Genomic DNA, 24,689 nt, shown 5'->3' on the forward strand with positions numbered 1-24,689 from the left:
ATAAATTTCACGACACAAGTATAGTAAATCTATTATTTAATGTTGAGTCACATACACATTATTTTTATTACGTAATGAGGGTATTTTTAATATTGTTAAAGAGTTTATATATAACCAAATTATAATTGATATGATGTCATTTAAATTAAGTATATTGCTTTACTTCGCTTAACAATGAATAATTTTCAAAATCTAATAGTAATAGTCTAAATATTTTATTATTTGTTGAATTAAAAATTAATTGTAACAATGAAACGAACATTGGCTAGTAATATTTTTATTATATTAAGCGTTAACAAACCTGATTCTGATATCCCTTTCAAATAAGGGCTCATATTATTTTAAAGGGATATTAAAAGTATGAGATAATTGAATTTTAATTTTAAGAAAAGTGTAATACTAGCTTGTGTGTAAATTTTAGTCTAATTCGTGGAGTACATACTCAACGAATTGTGGAACTCTTTATTACTCAATATTATTACCTATATACATTGAGATATGTATTTACATCTATTATTGCTATTTACACTAAAATTATTTCGTTGACATTAGTGTATAAATAATATATAAATATTATTCTAACTCAACAGTGCTATGCACCAAAAAAAATCTTTTATATACACTTATAATTTTATAATAGATTCTAAATTGCAAACAATTTTAGGAACTAGTTTAATTATATACAATGCCAACTACGTTTTTTCAACTACATATATTTTTACTATTCTATAGACGGTTTCATTTATAAAGACTAGTTTCAATTTCGTTTCTATAACAACATACATATGCATATATAAACATTTTTTACTGAAAATTTTTTTGAGCAAGATAGCGGCATCAATAAGATAAAATTATATAAATTTGAAACAATGAAATCTTACATTCTAATTTTTGGCACCTATTGCGTACAATACCTTTTTTGTTATGGCTTTATACATAGAAGTTTTTTGAAGGCGCGCCTGAAGTCCATATTAAATATGGTGTATATTAAAGGATTTAGGGCTGAGTTTATGTATCCTAGCCATGTCACGAAATTTATAAATTTATTTGAATAGCAACAACTTGAACAGAATGGAATAACTACATAAAGTACGAAAAATGGTAACCAACAAACGACAAAGACGCCCATAATAATACCAAGTGTACGTGCCGCTCTTCGTTCTCGAGTAAGCGATATACGCTGTTTCTCTTCTATGAACTGGTACACAGTATTTTGCTGACTTGTTTTCTGACGTTTTTGAACCTTAGCTATCGAAGATTCAATGACTTCTAAATCGTCTTCGTGGGTTTCTTTGGAATTGCTCTCTGAAGAAGTATTTCTGTTTTCTAAATTCTCTGCCGCATCTGTTACAGAATTGTCATAAGATAAAATTGGTATAATAAGTTTATTGTGAGATTTATCGTCTTTACTCCAATATTTTCGGATCGGTCTAGTTTTTGAAGTTGTGTTTATTGATTTCTTCTTTTTGTTTTTACTAGAACGTAATTTTGTATCTCCTTGGTTATCATTGTGGTTAGCATCAGAGCTTACCGAGTCTTGATCATTTTGTTCTTTCGATGAAAATCTGTTTTTGCCACTAGATATAGTACTTATTTTCGTAGCCTTAGCTCGATCTCTCAATCGTTTTTTAGTAGCTAAATAAATTTCAAAATACACTACTGTCATGATGACTAATGGTATATAAAATGATCCAGAGGAAGAAAAAATAACGAAACCAGGCTGCGAAGTTAATCGGCAAGGCGTGTCTGGTTCAAATATATCCGGCCAGTCGTTCCATCCTAACAAAGGCGGGGAACTAATTATTAGAGATAATATCCATACTATACCAATCATTAGAAGTACTCTTTCCAATGTTCTCTTTTGTGCGTAATTTATTGGGTCAGTTATAGCCCAATATCGGTCGAGTGCTATGGCGCAAAGATTTAATATAGAGGAAGTGCAGCACATTATATCGCATGTCAGCCACATTTTGCACATATAAATCCCAAAAATCCACTGTCCCAAAATTGAGTATGCAACATTAAGAGGAAGAACTAAAATAGCTACCGTTAAATCTGCTACCGCTAATGATACTATGAAAAAGTTTTGGACAATTCTAAGAGGTTTATAAGTAAATACACTTAATATTACTAATATATTGCCAACAATGGTCGAAATAATGATAAGGGTAAGTATTATGGCTGTACAAATCGCCTCCCATTCCGGCACAGCCAATGTAATTCCGAAGCTACTTGGATATTTGGGTTCATCTGCCACGGCACAGGCGTCTTTATCAACGTCTACAACATAATAAGATTGCGAATCATTTATCGAAGTAAAGTTAGCGAGAACATGCGTATATGTTTGGCCCATTGTAGATGTTTGATTAGCTTCATTTCATACAGCATTATTCATGTTGATTTTCAAGATATTGTGAATATCTTAGTGAGTGAACACGGTTTGTCTTCATTTCTCTCAAAGTGTTATTTCTCAGGAGTATATTTTTTATACGGCAGTATTCTGTTAAAAAAATTAAATAAGCTTTTAGTTTCAATGAAGAAAAATAGGAAAGTTTAATTCAAAACATTCAAGTTCAAAATGAAAATTACCCTCTGCTCAAAGCTTTTTGCGGAAACATCCATTTACATAACCGGTTCATTATACAAGATGAAATCTGTAACAAAAAAAGATCTATTTATACATACACATATATAATAAAGTGTAGAAAAATTTCATAGACAGTATAAATTATAATATCCAAATTGATTTGAAGCATGTTTCCTAAATATATTCTTTAACATTTAATAAATTCAATTAATTTATAGATATAAGATGTTCTTATATTATTACAACTTAATGATTTTTAATCATCTGAAGAATTTCAATTTATTTTAATTAGGTAATTTAATCATGTAATGTAATCTAAAATAAGGTAAAATTACCACAGGATGTAATTAATGGAATATCTCATTCCTGGAATATTTAATCCAACCACATACATTCCTAAGAGAAAATTTCTCCAAAGAAATTAATGATAGCTGTCTTACCAAAAAGTAGACACAAAACTCTTTCTAAATTCTAAATGTTTTAACTTTAATCTACTAAGTAATTCCATTAATTAGGCAGTTGCTTCTTGTTTTTCTGTTGTTTATTTTGTTCATAATTCTCTTCATGCATATTGCATTTTGATTGTATTAAAAGTTTTTTGATATATATTTTTTTTACTAAATTAGAAAGTTTAAAGGAAACTAATACTTTTCGTATATACTACGCATGCTTTTTTTTTGTAAAAAACTACATACTCCCGACGTTTCGGTTACTTTTCAACAACCGTGATCACAGTTGCTGAAAACCATACCATCAAACCAAACCAAGTTTCATTTAAATGAATAAAACTCGCGAAAGTCTTAGATCTCAATAAATGAGAAATCCAAAACCTCTCACACTCATTGATCTTACTAGGAGAAACAACATCACATTATCATTAAGTCACAAAATGTTTATATTACTTTTATCTGATGGCATATTATAACGCAGGAGTATATAAAATTATATACTTAAGTGGATATAACCATTATATTTACACATAAGTTTAGTACATATAATTATTTTAGTCTTGCTACTGAGGAGCTCCTAATTGGGTACAATTAATGTTGCACGTGTAATGTAATAAATTTGAATTATTGCACATAAAGTTATTGCAGGAGATTATATTTTGTTACCTTTATTTATAGACCAGGTCTTTTCCAACACTACAGAACGGCATATAATTTGCGTTCATCCTTAAGTAGGTTAATAAAATGCGCTCTCTCTTTTTCATCATTTAATATATTGACACTTTTTATTGCTTTAATGCAGAATGATAGACATCAAAATCAGCGACAAAGTTATAAAGTGATATTTATAAATCATAATCAACAATGTAACATAAAAGAAGAAAGGGAAAATTTGATAAATGATTGAATAACGGACGACGTGACGTCTATAGCTTTTTTAAGACCTTATTGTACGGCATATCGATTTTGACTGGATAAATTATACATTATGGCTAAATTAATATAACAGCATTTTTATATATGAAACGGATATTGGTTATATAAAATTTAAAATTATAATAACTTAAATACAAAGTTCGTGTTGCCACAAAGTAACTGGGACGCTAATCTTGAAGACATACAAAAGTAACCTAAGTTTCGACTTTTGCTGATCCTAACTTATTGCTCAACTTTAACTTGCATATATCAAATAGGTTTAGCGAAATATATTCCCTTCTTAGTGTGCTGTGTTTAACAAAAACGGGCCTCTTTCAATAATTTTAAATATTGATAATATTATATCAATTTTATACCTTACAAAACCAATTCTCGATATATTTTTTTGAACAAGATATTTCAGTAGCAATAAGATTTTATTTCATAATTAATCCTTTGTAATATGCTTTTGACGTGCTTTACTTAAGCGGAAAACGTCGTATACTTATAAGTTGATTATAGTGTTGTTGTATTACTATTATCTTAAGGATTTCTGATTAGAAAAGCTTATAATATTCAATTACATTTTATTTCATAGATTATTTTGTTTAAAAAGTGTTTTTTTTTTTATTTTTTATCTTTCTATAGTAAATTATCAAAATTACTTTTGTAGTTTTAAACAGAAAATTTTTGACTGCCTTTTGATCTAACACATATAATTCTTTACCTTGCAGATAATTGAAGCGTAAGAAGTTTGTAAAATTATTTAAAACGTAAGACTTTGGTGCTTCTAAATATTAAAATATATAGAATATGATATAAGGATCACTCTAACTTTATTATTGTTCTTTTTAAAAGAGACAACACGCTTAACAAAGACTGAAGTTCAAGTATCTAGTGAAGTGTTCTCCGTTGTTTTCGTGTTAAAATATAAGCAGAATATTTTTGGAGGTGTTGGAGGAATATTTAATTAAATCCAAATATATGAAGACTTAAAGAGGAGAAGATTTATAAATTCACGAACTTTGTAGCGACAAAATTAATATCTCAGTAACACCTTTGGCATAGACTATGTCCTTGTATTTTAATAATTCTTAAGAAGCAGTAAGAATCGACATTGTGATTTTGTTGAGTTGCATTAATGTACTCCATTTTAAAATTTTATAACATCAAATACAAGTGGTCATTTTATTCCTCAAAACAGTGAAATCAAAAATCAATATTAAATATAAAAACACAGTATACGGAACTCAATTCTTTAACATGATAGTGGACGGTTTTAAAATCATTAACATCTGGTGGGTAAATTTAAAATTGAACAATAAAATGAAGCAGGTAACAAATAAAAAGCAATTTTCGTAAAACGAAAAATAATTATATAATGTACAGTATTCATTAATAAACTATAATATTATAATTAAATAGCTAAGCAGAAGTCTAAAAAAAAATATTTCTTATTTTTGTTTACAAAAGAATATCTCACTTATTATTCACAAATTTCTGTAAAACAACACATATTTTAGAATCAAAGTCTTTGTTTTGTATTGAATGACTCGATCGGAGTCTGTTGCTCGCTGTTTGTTCGAAGCTGTAGTCATTGATTTTGTTTGTTCCATCGAACACCACTAGATAGCCTAGAATAAGATTAGATTTGTTCAACTGTATTAGGAGTTATATTTTTATACTATAACCTAAAACTTATACTGCGTATTTATTTATATAAGATGTCCACTATAGCAAAATAAAATAAAGCATTTTAAAGTAATTTATGGTCTCTGAAGTACAGGGCAAGTACTTAGGAGTTATGTCTTTTTTATGTCGCGAGATAAATTATTTACTTATAGACAGGCTTGATTTATATATAGACAATATTTTATAATAAAAATTTTTTATACGCTATTGTCTATTAAAGTAGGAGTATTTTGGTACACAGTGCTGTAAACAAAAATCCATGAAGACATTTATTTAGTTTTTTAAACATATAAACCTAGATAAAAATACATACTGATTTTATTCATAACTTTATTAGTTCATATAATTTTTGTTAGTGTGTTATATTACGATATAAAACAGAAGTATACACCTTCAAATACTTGGTAAATTTATCAACTTTCTTCCTAAAAACAGACCGACAATGGGAACTGAATAAGTATTGATAAGTGACGTACAAAAACTACGGATGTACTAAATATTACTTCTTATATGTTTATGCTCGATATATGAAAAAACGAGCTTTGAAATCAACTTTAACTCATACAAGCCACAGAACATACATTTTTATGTATGAGGGGTTGTTCTACTAACATTTATTTAGGGGTCTTTGCATTGCACTTAAGACGATGAGTATATAAGATATAAAAGATTGTTTTCAAGTAACCTTTATTTTATATGTTAAAAGGTAAGAAAATAATTTGATTTTTTTGTTATAAGTAAAAAAAAAGCGACACTTAAAACAATGCTGAAGGATTCCATGTGTCTTATAGATTTCAGAAAATTAGATAAATAAAAACCAATATTATTAGAAAAGAAATGGTAAACAAATCTGAGAACAGTTTCAGTAATAATCGGTAAACTATTGTTTAATAAGTATTTTCCTACTTTAAATATTATTTTAAATGTTAACAACAATAAAATATGTAAAAGAAATTTGTAAACATTTTGTTATTTATCTCTTTTTTATTTTCTAAGACGTTTTATTTTTTCTTTACTATTTCATAAGATTTATTGATATTCATCTCTGCGTGGTTGGCGGAACTTATGAAATATGTATGTCATAGAACACTTAGTCGAAATGTCGGTTTGTACATTGAGACTACAGAAACATTTAATCCTCTTTAGTTCTTTTTGTGTGATTGAAATATATATGGCCACTTAATTTCTTTTGTTTATTCGAAACTAAACTTAATTTATATTTTCTTATGTACGAAAAAAAAAACAAAATTAAAACTACCAGAATTTTGAGAAGAAAACCTTTTTATTATTCTAATTAATCATATATTTATAATTGTTAATTATTAATTGCAACATATAACATACACTTATATATAGTTCATAAAAAAATCTTTAGTCGTAATATTTTGTGGAAAAAGTTGGTATTTATATTTTGAACACCGAATTTATTTCAAAATTATTTTGGGCGTAATCATACCCTTGGTATAAATTCTTAATCCGTCGGGACTGTAATCAGTTCAAATATAATAATTTTTCTTTTAAATCTTTTACTCTTGAAGTTTGACTTAACTATAGGTACTTTGTGTATTCGCATGTTTTTCGCTTTAATATTTTTACCCTATTCTATAATGAGAATTATATAGTGTACTGACATAAATATGTATATTAAAATTATTATTTGTATTCTTATTTCGGATGGTCACCACAAAATGACGAAATAGAATTTTCCAACGCTTCAATAACCTTTAATTAAGGAACGTAAATAGTAGGTAATTATTGTTATATAATTGCCTAATTACGTATTATTTAAATCAATTGGTATCAATATTAAACAAAAAGTCGAGCGGAAAATAGCACACCATGAAATAGACAATATTATAACTATAAATTGTACTTGTATAACATGAATATGTCATCCTAAATAAAAAAAAAACAGCAAATTGCTTTTAAAAAGTATTTTGATAAAAAAATATTATATACAGCTTAGCATTTGTGTGATATCACTCTTTCTTTTATGATATAATGACGATATTTATAAAAATATTCATTTAATTTCTACCGCTTTAGTTTATGTTCGATGAGTGTCATTAATTTTTTGAAAGAGAAAAATTAAATTGATATGAAAACGTGCAACAGCTTATAATATTTTAAAATTGGCGCATCAATAGTACGGCTTTATTTGAAAAATTATTTGATATTTTTCTGTTTCCCTTAACAATTTATACATGTATATAATTTTATTTAATTTGGTATTTTGTAAAATATTACTTTTTTTGAAGCATCATCTTCTACATGCTTATTTAGAAAAATTATAAAACAAGAAACTATGCATATTATACGTATGCTTGAAAAATTCATATACTCGTATATTCTTAAGGTACTTTCTAATAACAGTATATCATAATCAATGATTATATTTTTTTTATCATTGTTCTTATTAGCAGGTTACTTTATATTATAAATTGCGACGGCATTCCTTTTCGAGTTCCTATTACAGGAAATAGAAAAAATATACAAATACTATTCTAGTCTTCGATAATTCCGAGTACATTAGTTTTGGATGACTTAGTTTTATATCTGAATCGAAAGCTAACTGAAGTTAATTTTTAATAGAGGTTGAGGAAAATGACAGCCCTCTGTATTTTGTTGTTTGTTTTATTGTATTATAATTTTAAAATGTATACAAACTGATCATCAAGAATAATATGATTATAATATTTGACGTATGTTTTCACCAAAAAAATTTATATCAAATCCTGAGTGATCTCGATCTTAGGAAACTAAGGTTTTTTCCCATAAAGTTCTGGTAAACAGTCCGAGCACGATTGAATTGTTTAAAAATCCTTTTTTCGATAAGGGTCAAGAGTACATATATGAACAATAATAATTTTTTGCTCCCGTGTACATATTTACATTATCTAACCCGAGTGACACTTTATAGTATGGATGAATATACCTTACTTCACTGACAAAATTTTGATTGTATTCTTATATTTTTGATGTACTGGGATTGCTGTGTTACTTGAGGAAGCACTTTACACCACTCACACGCTACAAAAGTACACTAACCAGTTTGAGTGGTACACGAACAAAGTCAACGCGTATTTTATTTTAAAATTTAAGCTATAATGTCTGCAAGAAATCGTATTGTCTCACAATTGTCACATCAATTTAAAAATTTATACATGTATTTAAGCTGACTTGATTCAAATTATATTATTGTATATGTTTTGTATCACACTATAGAGTAAATGTAAAAATTTTAGACACAATGTTTCATAAGGAACTGTAAAATAGATGCAAATTTATAGTTAAACTAACCATATATCTTTGTCTGATTTACAAAGCGTAAATTGTAAAAGACAATTAGGTTTTTTTTAACCATAATGCTCATTATTTTTAATCTATTTAAAAAATATTACAATTTGCCGTATTTAAAAATCACGATGTGATTGGAAGAGAAGTCTTTAATATTTCGAATCAAAATGAAAAGACAAATTCAAATAAATTGGAATAAATATGCATGTAAATCAGTAAATAGGAAGAGAGGAAAATTTTTTGAATAAGAGTAACATAATTTGATTTTGTATGTCTTATATTTGTAAATAGGAATTACTATTCGTCATTAATCTTGGACCACAGCTGTCTAAACGACTTTCTACTAAACACTTAGTGACCTCAATGTTCGGGTTTTCTCTTACTGCGAAATACATTTTTATTCCTAAGCTATTTTTTCCACAATATCTTTAAAAGATTTAACCATATAAAATATATATTTTTTTGGAAATTGAAAAATTTAAAAAAAAATCCTTCTAGTTTTGCCTAGAAAATGCTTTTATTCCCTTAAACTGGTTTATTGTATGAAATCTTTGAGCATAATTGTGATCTTTTACAAGCTGCCATTGGTTTATTTACAAAGTAAGAAAATGCAAGAAAATAATTGGTGTCTGAACGCGATGGTAACCTTAAAGTAACAGCGTGACGTCACGTAGCTTCCATTATACGTGTTAGACGTAGCAAGCGAGCAACTTAATGACGCGACGCGCGTCGTGAATGGTGTAATATTATTGTAATGACAATAATAAGAGCTCTTTTCACGATAATGTTCCCCTACGAAATTCTCTGGTAATAAGTTACACGGTGATTTTAAATTCTATCTTTATACCGTTCTGTAGATTATTAACCATACTTTATTTAAGGAAAAGGGCTTTAGGCAATTTCTTATACTGATTTTATTTCAGAGGACGCAAAATTTCTAGCTTCCTATTTCTAATGCTCAATACACATTGATAAAATAGAGAACTATTTGAGCTAATATTTAAAAAGAATCCCCCAAATTTCTGAAGTTGAGAGTGATTTTTAGTGTCTGTTGACAATTTTCAACCACATGCCTGCCTTTTTCAAACATTGAAATTACTGATTTATTAGAATAATAAAAATATATCTTTTTAAAATAAGGTAATTGTAGACAAAAGTAATTTAACAATACATGTTTTTTTTTTTAAACGAGAAAACAATTTTAAAGTGCAATTTATAATATAACTCCAAGTCTTATTAAGAGAACTCACATAATAAAAACAGAAAAAGTAACAGTTTTAAAAATTCATAAGCACATTTTTTCTGTGAAAATCTTATTAATACTTCAACTAATGTCGTTAAAAAAAATATTTTACGATATTTGAAGAGAGCAAACTTGTAAATTCTGTTTTACTTGATAGAAAAACAGTTGGTTATTCTGTTTCTTATGGAAATATGGTCATTAAATGAATGATTAATTACTTATTACTACTTATTACGTACTTTTCCCATTTGAATTAAGTTAATATTTGAGTTTCATTAGTTAGGGCAAATCGTATATTATTTTTTCCATCCATGAACCAAACATATGTATAGGTCATTATGCAGGTTTTTATATTTAATATAGATCACAATAAAGGACTCCAAAAGGGGACCAATATCTTAATTACATTTAATAGTTCCTCAAAAGTTAAAAAAATATATGTTTACAGATACTTTTTTCTTATTCTCTTAGTTTGTTTTCTCTCCGTGGGAGGCCTTAACACCGACCGCCGGCATATTTACCACCTATCAGACAAAGTCATGTCGACTTGTCGGGTTCTAGCATGATGTCTGATAAGGCCGTATGGAGGATGGGAGTAGTTGCCTTGGAATTTGAGCCGATTACAAGATGCTAAGATATGTGTTGTGTCAGGTTTTTAGTCATAGAGGATAGCTGGACCCAAAGACGGGTGCTCCACTGGCCTCTCACGATAAAGAGGGGGCCCAAATAGTGGGTTAAACACCAATTGTGTACAATCCTATGGTGGCTTCATCATGCCGATTGTCGAGCGGATAAGAAGACCTGATAGTAAACCCCGGGGGAGGGGGTAATCTTGATGTGAACAAAGGTAGTTGTCCGGAAAGTATTTCAATCGTAGTACTAAAGACATATGCGCCCGAGTTGTTTCCTGTTTGACACGATTGTATCGCCTCTCTTTAATGACTGGCATCCCACGCCTAGGTCTTGGAACTTGCTAACATGGTTTCTGTATCGACGATGGGAAGCTGAGCAGATCCTGCTAGTTATCGTCCGATTTCAATTACCTCCATAGTAAATAACCTTAAAGAACGTATATTGAACGGAATTTCACTTGACATGTCGAAAGCTTTCGACAGGGTCAGGCATGTTAGCCTTATTGGTAAACTTGCCAGATATGATATATTCTCTGATCTAGTTACCTGAATTTCTAACTTTCTGAGGAATCGAGAACTTTAAGAAGTTGTTAATAGTTAATTGGCTGAGCCAATGGTGATCAACGCTGGGTTTCCTCAGGGGCTGTCCTCTTCACAACTCTATTTTTGCAGCACATTAACTATCTGCTTTTACCGGGTGTTTTTCGTTACGCAGATGGTAGAGTTGTAGAGTGGTATGAACCCAGTCCTAGGGCCAGTCGGTATCTAATTAGACTTAGAAAGAGAGGCCTGTCTTTCCACCCCCAAGAAGAGTCCGTTCACCTTGAAATCAACTTTTTGAAATCTATCCTTAGAATACTTTGATCGTCTTCAGGTATTGGGTATTGAGGTTTCCTCAAACCTTAACTTTGGACAGTTCATTGCGTCCAATGCTAAGGAAGCTGCTAGGAAACTCAGGGTGCTTGCAAAAGTGCTGCAATGCTTTACGCGGGACAGCTTGTTTTTTTTATACAAAGCATACTTCAGTCACATCTGGGCTGGCGCTGCCAAATGTCACCTTACTTGCTTGAACTTAGTGGACAGATGTGCAGAAGGCTTATTAGTGACCAGAACTTGGTGAAATCCGATATAGTTAGCCTAGAACAAAGGCTAAAAGTAGCCAACCTCTTGGGATTCTACAGGATACACTCTGAAAAGTGTGCACAGGAATGATAGGATTAAATTCCTTTATCTCTTTTCTATCATCAAACAACCAGACGCACGGTGGCCCTCCATGCTTTCGTTGTAGATCTTCCTCGCATCCAGACGAAACGGTACGCTTCCTACTAACTCATGTGCACAGCAAGGGATTGAAACAGTTTGATTGAGTTTGTGTTTCCTTCGAACTATAATTTGAGTGTCTTCGAAAAAGGATGAAAAGGTTCATACTAAGATAGTGCGTTCACCACCTACGACTTCATTTCCACCGTCCGACTGGTGGAATGTCAGTCAAGCACTATCCAGTCCAAATTAAAACAAAAACATTTCCATCATTATTTAAAAAGCGATTAGCTTAGTAGTGCTCAATAAATTTATATATACAGACAGTAAATAAATTGAAAAATATACACTTAACATAAAATTCACAAGATACTTTATAATTTTGGGAATTTTATTTATATAATAAAGTTTAATATTGAAATGGAAATAAATATTTAAGTCCAAATATCAAATTATTATTATTATATATTCATGTAAAATTGGTTAGAGTCACGACACGTCTTTATCACTTTTATTAAAAAATTATACGGTAAAGTAAATTTTCAATTTTATTCAAGCAGAAAATACGAGAATTATCTGTGTCAAAGCTCTTGGAAATAAAATTAAGAATCATCTATAACTTCAGGATCCAAAAAGTTGTAGAACTTGAATATCTCATTTGAGATATATTTAAAGCTTAGTTTTATGAAATCTAGGGATTTTGTGTTTTATTGAAATGTACCATTTTAACAACTCTTATTTTTTTAGATTATACATTATGTAGGTTAGTGATGAAAGAAGATTAAGACATAAAGAGCTTAGACATAAAAAACTGTACTATCCAGAAAAAATTACACTTTTGAAAGAAACTAAGTTTTTCAGATTCTATCGGAGATAAAAGTGTCCCTTTCATGTATTCTGTTCGTGATCACGGTTGCTGTAAAGATACCGAAAAGTCGAGATTATGTATGTAGTCAAAAATAATAACAAATTCGTAGTATCCAAAAAACTTAGTTCAAAATATTAATAACACTTTTAAATAAAAAACCTTGAAATGTTATGAAAATTCGTAAGCAATATTGATTTGATATTATTCTCGTAGTACGGTATATGATACCTACGCCATAATCAATTGAAGCTTTCTATGTGTTCGTCACTCAAAATGTAAATTACTGACCACAATGTTGATTAGAGACTATTGTGTTATGTTAATTCCTAATAGATATATAGGGTTGATAATATGGTATTTTCAAATCAAATTTAACATTTAGTCATATAATACTATATACTGTTGTATGTTTAAAGTCAGTAAACAGGTTTATACTAAGTTATATGTAAATATATTATATGATCCGTATATATATGAGCTCAATCGCAATACGATATAATGTTTGAAACTGAAATCCAAAAGCCGAGAAAGATTTCCTATGTGATATTCGATTTATACGGCTCTGTGCTCTACATAAAGGACTTCTAAAGAAACTGGACATACGAAAACCAATAAGATTAAAGAAATATATATCATTTATTATTGATAATATTATTATAATATAATACAGTTCGTTCTTTGATGTCTTGATTGAATTTTTAAGTCGACATCAACTGCTCCTTTGCAATGTTGATCAAAAACAATTTGTACTAAAGGCAATTCATATAAAGACGACTCACTGTGACAGATTTATGTTAATGTTATTTTGATTTTTTCCGGCATTGTGCCCTTAGGCGTACATCATTTCTCAGATATATGGCAAATGTGAATCAGATTATGACATACATTGGAAGTTTGAGACCCTCATTTACCCTTGGAGAAAATATGAATGTAGTTGCGAGTGAAATAGAAACCTTAATTGTTTCCGTCACCCAAAATATTTTTGTTATTGAAAACAAAATTTATTATTAAAGTTCATAGAGAGTCATAAAATTCGTCATAGTTGAGAAATCGTTTTTTAAGGATTTATGTCGTAGTATATATACTGATCGATTTATATTAACTATGCCCATATTTATATATATATCATTATTACAAATGGTATTCAGTCGATTAAAATATCTAGTTCTGTCTAGAATGGATGAATTCTAATTTGTTACGTGTTCATATAGTTGTTATTTAAAGTTGATATGATTTGAAGTTTACATTATCTTTGAAATTTCTGAAATGAATTTCTTTTTAGAAGAAATCAGACGTCGGCTACCATCTTCCGCCTCTGATATCACTGACACCAACATAGGAGTACGTTTCTACACTTCCTAAGCAGGTTTAAATAAGACACTAGAGAATCATTTCGAACGGCCTTTAATTTTAAGTTCTATTTTGTACAGTGTTAGAAAATATATAAACTAATTATATTTATACTCATAAAGAAACAAGATTAGTTAAGATAAAAAATGATTATGATATTCAGGAATATTTGTTTCTTGTTAAAATGAACTCGTTACTTTCTGTTTCAAATACATTTACTCTATTTAGCTGTATATATAATAATTTTGACTATAATCATTCACTGTAATTTGACGTTAAGTTTGACACTTAAAAGAAACATTGCAAGTCACAAGATCGTTAACAGACCTAATGATTCTCGTCTTATCAGTTATGTTCTACATAATCTTGATTATGAATATTATAATGTATAGTTACGTTATAATTCCGTATTTTCCGTCGTGAAAATCGTTTATAAAAAAATCCAATTTTATAGTTAAAAATTAAGTACTTTATTTTGTTGTTGTAAACGACTTTAAACCAACATTTTTAAAACTTTCGAAAGAACTTACTTCTAGTAATAAGAAAATTAAGTACCTTTGATAACTAGTAGCATAATACAGTAAAAGAATCTTAATCCAAAACCAATGTATTTAATATATTTATTATTTTTATACTTGCATTAACATCTGTTATTTTTTTATTCAGGTACCTTAATGGATCAACACTCTTATCTACATTTAAATCAATCTCAATCCATCTCTTGATTTCCCAGTCAAGTTGGCAAGGCGACTGGAAATGTATATTTCGAATAGAAAAATAATTTCATTAAAGTTAATAAATCAGAGATTTTAGAAAAAAACACTAGGATTATATTAAAATAGAACTTAGATAAAAATATAGACTGAGATACTCATCAACACAAGTAGGATTTTAACTTTAACCACCGGAATATCGAATATCTAATTGGTTATAGAGTTCCACTATAGTAATGTAATACTCATATTCAATTTATAATCTTTTAAATACTCTGTATTTTAATCAGGAAAAATCGAAGTCTCATGTGCTTATTGTCCCTCTGTTATACTTTCGGTTTATCCATTTGTCAAGGCCCTTTTTTCAAGAAGGTGCCGACACAAGGAGCCGAAATTGAAATCGATTACTTATGTTTACTAGCTCTTAGAGGAGTGAAAAAATCAAGTTATAAGTCAAAGCGATCTTAAAAAAAAAGAACTTAATTTCACAATGTTTTGACGGTCTCGAGAACATTAAAACGTACAAAAAAACCTTCATCTGAAGTCAAAATGCAATGTTATGAAGCATAAATAAGGGGAAAGTTATTATATTTGTTTTGGGTATAAAAAAATTATTGCAGTTTTGCAGAATCCGGGGATCGGTATCAGTTTTGGTACAAAATCGAATTATATCTCTTTTATGTGAATAGCATTAGTTTCTAGCAAATAAAGGTACTCAATAAACATACTTCACCTGAAACATAAAGGTTCAGTTTAGTAACAAACAAAGTTTTTTTAAAGAATTGTTTTAGGCACGGTAAATAGAAGCTGACTGAACGAGTTAATATTCTTGGTGCGTATGGGAGGTGAGATCAGTATTATCATTGCTATATATACTTCAGAAGAAAAAAATATGCTATAGGTTAAAACAGGGCACTGTAAAAAAAGTTCTCTAAGAAAAGTAAGTATTTTCATATTTCAGTTTTTCATAATCCTAAAAAACTTTTTGGACTCAAAATTTAAATTGGCTCTGATTTAGAAACTATTAATCTATCTTTATTTCTAAAACATTATCACCTTGGATCCCTATCTAGACTGTTAGTGTTTTGTCTTATTTGGACTTAAAGTGGGAAACGTTGACCAAAAAATGTCACAAATTGCTAAACAGCGTAAAATATAAAATTTTTAATAATTTAAGTAATACAATTTGTTAGAAGGTAGATTTTGGAATTTACAATTTTTGGTATGGTAAGAATGAATTGTTGTAAAAAAATTATCTGGTCTATGAATATTATTATCATTTAGTATTGATTTAAAAATATTCATATGTTAATTTCAGTCGAAAAAAGCCTCCTCTAAAGATTTCAATGCGGTCATGTCTTGACGACAAACAAGTTAATCTGTAAACACCTGATTGCCGATCATTCTAAAACAAGCTGGAATTGATTCAATACATTTAGATTTAAAAGGTTAGAAATATGTCATTTATATTAGAAAAAGAAACAGTCGCAAAATAAAATTTCTTTGCTCTTACCACTATATTAAACATGTATATATTTGACACTATTTCATTTATGTTGCCTTAATATTAGGTATGATGAAAAGAAAATCAATATTCATTCTTATTGTTTTTTCTCAACATATTTATTAAGTGCTCCGATCAATCATTTGAAATAGGACGAGAATTCTGCTTGCCTCGAAGTAAATAAATCGGAAATAAAACGTCAATCGTATTTGTTCACAGCCAAACACTATAAACCAATGCTATACAAGGTTATCCGTCGAAGACGGATTATAGCACTTTATTTCGCAAGTAGTAAACATTTGTATAAATAAGTACTTTTGTAAGTAGTAAAAAACGAACGTTTCTTATTAGTTCTAAATATGTGTTGAATCAATTACAACATATTTTTCTACTTCTATTTTGTTATGTTCATAAAGAATCAATGCAATACTTCTCCTGTCCTAAAACTCACAGTTATATCTTTAAATAATTTTAGAAACAATTGCTTTAGTCGTTTATTCATGCAGAGAAATTTATTTAATAAACATTTTACTTTTCAAATAAAATAAATTTATTAGCGATGCGATATTATCAAGACATTATATGGTATTAAGTTGTGTGTTTCTTTAAACCTTTTTCTATGTTTTTCCTAGCCACAGTCTCTCCGTTTATTAAATTTCCAATCCCTTAAACCGTTATGCCGTAAAAAGGTTGTTTTGAAATCCCGCGGGAAAAACTCTTTTTATGGACGAAGGATCTCCGTATATCTTGCCAGTTTTTGTCCACATAATGTATGGAAAAAAAATCTAATGGTTCAGTACTTGTATAAATGGCCTAACATTAATTATTGGTAAAGTAATACGTATAAAACAAAAAATGTATTACCTACTTTAGTCACTCATTATTTCTTACAATATAAGTTTATTAAGAGCTCCTGAAATATATTTATTTTATGATTATTATTAAGATTCTTAATTTTATCGTTAGTTTTAGAGTAAGTCATTTTAACTTGTTTTTAACTATCAAAAGCCTACAAAAACCATCGACTTCTATTTGCAAAAGTTTGTTTTAGTTAAATGAAACAATATAAAAATTTTGTATGCAAAAAACGTTAGGACACAGAACAAACAATTTTAGAAACATCAGGGAAAAGATTCTACCTTACATTCATAACGTACTAGTATTGGAATGAACTAATTAAACACTTCAATAATGGTTTCTCGAAAGGCCGCATAAGAAATTCAGAGTTTTAAAAATGACCTACCTTTTATAAGAATCCTTGTATTATTACTATAACAGTTACAAATTTTATAAATTTAGCTTCATAAATTAATAAAACTTACGTAAAGTTAAGCATTAATTATTTCATAGATATGGAAGAAAAATAAAGATTAGTATGAACGCTAACGCTGGTATAAAAGCTAACGAATATTTGTGTTAACAAAAAAAGAACAGTAATGAGATCTAAGACTTTCGCGAGTTTTATTCATTTAAATGAAACTTATATTTTTTGGATATACTACGCCTGCTTTATTTATTTTGTAAAAAACGACATACTCCCGACGTTTCGTTTACTTATCAGCAACCGTGATAACGGGCAGACGAGATGTGAATGTCTCTCAGTTGGTCCTGTTATTATGTTATATATAATCTACCGCCAATGATTTCTTAATTTTCTGACGTACCACTCTGAATGCTGGCATAATGCCCTTACGATGTCCCGAGGTCTTGCGGTATGGTCATGGAATTTTATATTTTTAAGAAGGGGGTCCCAGGTGTTTAATAGATTCCAGATATCTTATCTATTGAAATTGGGATGTTTTTTTAATTTTAAAAGCCTCGCGCATTAATCTCGGTATATGCTTATCTTCACGAGCGCGGATTTGTGGTATATCAAACCGAATGTAGTCGCCTGGTTTGTTCATTGTGTGTTCACACACTGCTGACTTCGACGAGCGCCTATTTTAGATGTCTGAAATGTATTCTTTGACCCTTGTACCGATGCTCCTCTTGTGCTCTTCTTATACTTCTATGTGGTTAGCATCACAAAGGTGTTGGGCTCTCTATAACAAAGATTTGCCAACGGTAGCTAACTGGATAGGAAGATGGTGTGAGTTACCATTAAGATATCTATCCGTATGTGTGGGTTTCCTATAAACAGTATGTCCCAAAGTATTGTCAGGATTCCTAATGTCAAGTATGTTAAGGAAAGCTAAAGAATTATTTGCGTCTAATTGTATAGTAAACTGAATCTTGATATTGATAGAATTAAGGTGGTTCAGAAAAGCAGATGTCTTATTTTTATTTAATATTGTGAAGATGTCATCTACATACCGTTTATACATATATTATAGGTCTTATTGGAGGAGAGCAAAGGGCTCGCACCTCAAAGTCCTCCATGAATATATTAGCGACAACGAGGGAAACCGGCAAACCCATTGCAACTCCATCTACTTGTACGTAGAATTCATGCTTCCACATGGGGTAGCTAAATGATAGGCAATGTTTTAATAGCTCTGCATATTCTATAGGCATATTTTTATCGTTTAACTCATCTCTTACAACCTCAATGCAGTCAAGAGCAGGTAGACTAGTGAATAATGACTATACATTGAAACTGACCATACTGTTATTGTCTGTCAATTTTAGGTGTTTTCTATCTTTGACAAATTGGTAGGAATCCTTAACAAATGACATTGTGTTCCCCCATAGTGGTGATAATATCTTTGAAAAAAAAATTGCCAGTTTACAAGTTGGTGTGTCAATCTGGCTTACAATTGGGCGTAATGGAACATCTTTTTTATGGATTCTAGGTTACCCACACAATTTCGATGGTTTTCCACACGATGGTGCGAGTAATTTGATATCTGCATTAAGTTTGGAACTGTATTTATTCATTAATATTTTTGTTTCTGTTAAAACTTTACTTGTCGGGTCTTTGCCAAAATTTTTATACATAGAATTATCCGAAAAAGATTTAATTATTTTATTATCATAATCACTAGTATCCATTATTACGGTCGCGTTCCCTCTATCTTCACGGAGGACAGTCATATCTTCATTGTTGTGAAGGTGTTTGAGCGTAACTGATTCTTGACGAGAGATGTTTTGTCGAGGCAATTTGCTCCGGCGCAGAACATACGATACTTCCTGCCGGATTGCTTCAGACTCTTCTTTCGTGACCTGATTCTTATGAAGACATTCTTCAACGTTACAGATAATGTCTTCGAACGGTAATTTTGATGGCACTAGCGCAAAATTCAAATAAGGTAGATGATAAATAACAGGACCAACTGCTGTAAGTTGCTGTCACGGTTGCTGAAAAGTAACCGAAACGTCAGGAGTACATAGTTTTTTTCAAAAAAAAAAATAAAATCACGCGTATTATATGCGAAAAATATTAGTTTCATTTAAAAAAAAGAACAACCAAAGAAAGTGCTTTTAATTTTTTTTACGAATAAATATGTAACCTGAAGCGTTATTTGTCTTAAGTACTTTGTATAAATACCTTATGGGATAAAAATTACTTAAGGGTCTTATTTACTAATTTCGACTTAAACTAAGACAAAGTTTGGAATGCTTAGTTCTGTAACTTTGCTTAGAAGTTAAACGTCATAACGACCCTACACCGAAGTTTAATTACAGAAACGACCACATGCAAAACTTACTTAATTACTTCTAAAACGGCTAAAAGAGCTAAAAGCAGTTTTAGTGTTGTATTATTAGAATTACCCACATTTATATCTTTTAAATTTTCGATTCGATCAAAAGATTGATTTACTTAAAGCCAGAACTATGGTCTATAACTTTCTGTGGAGCTTAATGAATCTGTCAGACTGTGTCAGAGTATAGAACAAGCGAATTTTCGTCTTTGATTATATTATAAATTTTAAACGTAATCTGAACTTTGTGTGGCTATCAAGTACCTAAATTGAGTTATCTATACAAATTCAGAAATAACATCTTATGTAAGTTATGTATTTCTATATTACGTACAGTACGTATTAATGAGGTCTAAGACTTTCGCGAGTTTTATTAATTTAAATGAAACCAATATATTTCGGATATACTACGCTGATTTTATTATTTAAAAACTACATAATCCCGATGTTTCGGTTACTTTTCAGCAACCATGATCACGGGCAGACGAGATGTGGGATTATGTAGTTTTAAAATAATAAAATCAGCGTAGTATATCCGAAATATTTTAGTTTCATTTAAATACAATACGTATTTCTCACCAATTGTAAGCACAAACCATGTACCATTCGGATATTTTAAACATAAATACACTATTTTTAACCTAATTGCAAATTTTATATATTTTTTCAATAGTTGTCTGTGTATAAAATATATTTAATCATTTTTATGGCTTTAGGCAACTATTTATTTTGTAAACGAAAATTTATTTTTAAACGGAAAGACTCATAAAATCTTCCTCGTAAATCTCAACCTCATTATTTTGAACAAAATAGTGATCATACATAAACTAATCATCACAAGTATATAGTAATGTTCTTATTTTTTAAGTTATTAATAAAACGAAATAATTTCAATGAAATCTCTAATTATTATCGGAAATATATAGGATAGAGAAAGATTTCAATTTAATTTATGTCCAATATTTATGATTAATTATCAGATAACATAAAATCCATATATGTATATATATTCAGAAATTTCAAAGTTTACTTTCAAATAAATCAGTTATATTTGATTTTTACATTGATTCCATTATTTTGATTCTATTAACATTATTTTGTTGTGTTTTGGGAATTTGAGTTTTAATTTAGCAATTAAGAATACTAATGCTACCATCACTCAGACAGATTGAAGATCATTTTTCACACCATCTGTAGCACTTAGACATATTCTTATGTTGTCAATAAATACATAGAACAAACAATCAAAATATAATTGAATTTCTCCCGCAATTTACTTGAGAGCTGAAATAGAATGGGTGTCTTCTGCAGTAGGTACGTTTATTTAAAGCCGATTGGAAAGTATTTGCTCTTAGATTTCTTTCATACAGAAAATTTAACATGAAGTTTATACTATTTGTTCGATACCTTTTTAATTATTCCTAATTTAAAAATTCTTTCTTATAATTAGTTTATACATTATAACAGATATATCCCATCAAGGACATGTACATACCTAAGTTAAAAGTTTTTATTTATTACCATTTCTTTGTGTCATAAATGTTTAAACTATAAAGTATATCTTTTGCTTAAATTTTCGAAATACAAAAGAATAAGTACATTATTAAAATAGGAAAATTTTAATATGACTTTTAAGTGTATATAAATAATAGTAAAAATGGGTGAATCAAAACAGATTAACGGTCAACTGTAAATAAGTGTTGAAGCGGGAGTTCGCGATACACGCGAGTACCTTGACAGAATTTAAAACTTAAAAATCAAATTTGTGGAGCACTCAAAGAAATAAGAACGCAAATAATATATAAATCAATGTAAGACAAAAATCTTAGATGAGAATTACAGAACGCAGAACGTTAATGTTATGGTTAATAATGAAATATTTGATATAAAGTTATTTTTTGTTTCTTGTGAAACCCATGGAATCAAAGTAGAAAATAAAAATATATGTAGCTTACATTCAACGCACTTAGAACTGCAATATCAACAACAGTATTCTAGAATTTAATTTTTGGTTTTAATGGTCAGTAGAGTTAATTTTCAGTTTTAATAGTATGATAATTTGAAAATTTTACTTTAAAATGATATTGAGGAAACTTCATCCTTTATAATAGAAAAGAGAAATTAAAGTTTGAACAAATTTTGAAAGGCTTTATTAAGAATTGAAATCAAATAATAATTTGTTCATTCTTTCTTAAATAATAAAAGAAATATAATCGAATTTAATCTTTCGTTAAGATTGTGTTAATTCATGCTATTTGTTTTTATACAAAAAATCATAGCGTATATACAACAAAAGAAAATTTTTTCCTTCTAAATTAATTCATATTTTGAAATAAATTTTATTATTAGTAATAAATAAACAAAGGCCAGTTGCATAACAAAAGTGTTTATTGCAAAGTGGTCGCGCTCGAAATCACAAATTGGACAGCTGGCACTGTAGATAATTCAATAACAATGCACGATATTTTTTGTGTAAGTAATTTTATTGCGGTCATAAAATGGATTGCATTTATAAATATGAATGAAATAATATCTTCTACTTTTATGAAATTTTTAATTAGATTTCAAAGACATAGCTTTCTATATTACATTGTTATTTTTATAAATTGCAATATGCATTGATTTTTTCTGCGAAAACGATCTTATATTTGTTTGTTTGTTTGTTTCTAAAATCATCCTTAATAACTCCTGAATTCACATTTGATTTCGTATATTTTTATTTAAAAGTTTTCAAGTCTTATAAACGGCTACTGATTACATGGAATAATAGATTTAAATTGTTTCTTGTAAGAGTAAACAATTTCCATTTAAAAAACAACTTCTCGTCTCTGATTGTAAAAGAAAAATTACAAGTTACTGTGAAAAAGCTGGGTCATATGACATTGATAGTCATTTTAATTTTTTGTATATAAATCTCTTTTTTATTTGCAACATCATTTCAATGTCTAAGACTGTCTTTGTTAGAATAGGATCACAGTCACCTTACTAAGGTAAAGTAATTTACCCTTTATTTTATCCTTTATTATTCACTCCAATTCCTGGTTTGTTTTTATGAATTAAAAACTTAAAGAAAAAAGTATTTCAAATTGCAATTTATCTGTGTGATAAAGTTTAAATGTAAGAAAGTAATTTCCAAATTCTATGCTTCCGATATATATGTATATAGAGCTCATGTTTTAGGCAACCTTATAATTACGGAACTTGACGGAATATGGGGTGAAAAGTTTCTATCGACCAAAAAGTTGTGATATTATTCGTTAAGGAATTTTCTTTTTGAGATGGTATACAATTTTTCCATTCAGAAATATAATTATTTAATCTTGTTACGTTAAGAAATATACTAGCATTTAAGACTGAAAATTAAACTTAAAAATATTTTAGTAAGCTTGAAAAATTCCGCCGTTTGAAAAATATATTAAATGAATATAATCTTTAGATGTAGATTTTAATAGAATTTTATTTTACGTACGCCAGCGTTTTGCATAATTGCATTTCTCTTTAGATGTCATGCGCTGAACGAGTAAATATAGAAATATATAATAAGCGTTTAATGTTCCTACATTTCCTTTATAATTGAAGAAGCAAATAAGAATAACCATTTCATATGCAGTGTGCATTTCATTGTTTGTAATTTTAATTGTTTTATGATTTATTCTAGACCTTTAAAGTTTAAAGAATATTTTTTTCACCTCAATAATATTTAACAAAGCAAAAACAGTAATCTCAAAGGAACAAAGCTTTGAATTGAGACCTACACTCAGAAATAAAATGTAAAGATTTTGTTATTATAAAAAAATATTGCCATGTAAGTATAAACAGCTGTCAATTATTTAAAATAATAGATAATAATCCCAAGTCAGGTCTTTGAAGTGGTGAATAAATGAACTGGGAACCACTGTTTTAATTAATCAACTTTTAAAATTAAGTTACTGAGTGATATCGTCATAGTTTTAATTAAAATATATGCATTGTTTTTTCATTTACTATTTCAAACAATGATAAAAAGAAACGTGACAATGCTAAAACTGGATCTCTTATAATGTATCCGGAGCCGTGAAAGCTTTTTGTACAGTACAAAGTATAATAATGGGCTGTTTTTATGACCGGACAAACGACTCTAATTGGACAAGTTACGAAACTTGAAGTTTTTGTTTGAATAAACACATAAATTGCCAGTGACATTTTTTACGTATGACTTTAAATAGGCTTAACTTGTTGGAACGTTTTCTTGTAATTATTTTTGTACAGTTTCTATGGACAATGAAATTATAGACTATTTTTAGATTTTAGTTAAAACCATAATAGGTCCTAATTATAGTACAAATATGCTTCGAGCACAGTTTTATTCATCAACAACATTAATATTTTTTTGTGTTACACCCATTTCGAGGAAAACAAACAAATAATTACAGACGGAGTTATTAATAGCAATCATAGCTGATATTTTCAAAATATATAAATAAAATTGTTGCTTAAATTAAGGCAGAGAAATTATTTTGATTTTGCATAATACAAATTTTAATTAACATTTTATTAAA

General features: G+C 28.9%; 1 protein-coding gene across 1 annotated transcript in view; it reads right to left on the reverse strand.

Moving 5' to 3' along the window:
• Positions 1–836: 836 nt before the first annotated feature.
• LOC116769462 (octopamine receptor) overlaps positions 837–24,689 on the reverse strand; it is a 32,311-nt gene continuing 8,458 nt past the window's right edge. Inside the window, exons 2-3 of the mRNA XM_032660564.2 lie at positions 2,590–2,654; positions 837–2,500 (exon numbers count right to left, since the gene is read on the reverse strand). Of these exons, the coding sequence (XP_032516455.1) occupies positions 923–2,353 (1,431 nt within the window). The 5' untranslated portion in view covers positions 2,354–2,500; positions 2,590–2,654 and the 3' untranslated portion in view covers positions 837–922. The remainder of the gene's footprint in view (positions 2,501–2,589; positions 2,655–24,689) is intronic.

Source organism: Danaus plexippus, chromosome 14 (assembly GCF_018135715.1).
Source record: "Danaus plexippus chromosome 14, MEX_DaPlex, whole genome shotgun sequence".
Classification (NCBI taxonomy): domain Eukaryota; kingdom Metazoa; phylum Arthropoda; class Insecta; order Lepidoptera; family Nymphalidae; genus Danaus; species Danaus plexippus.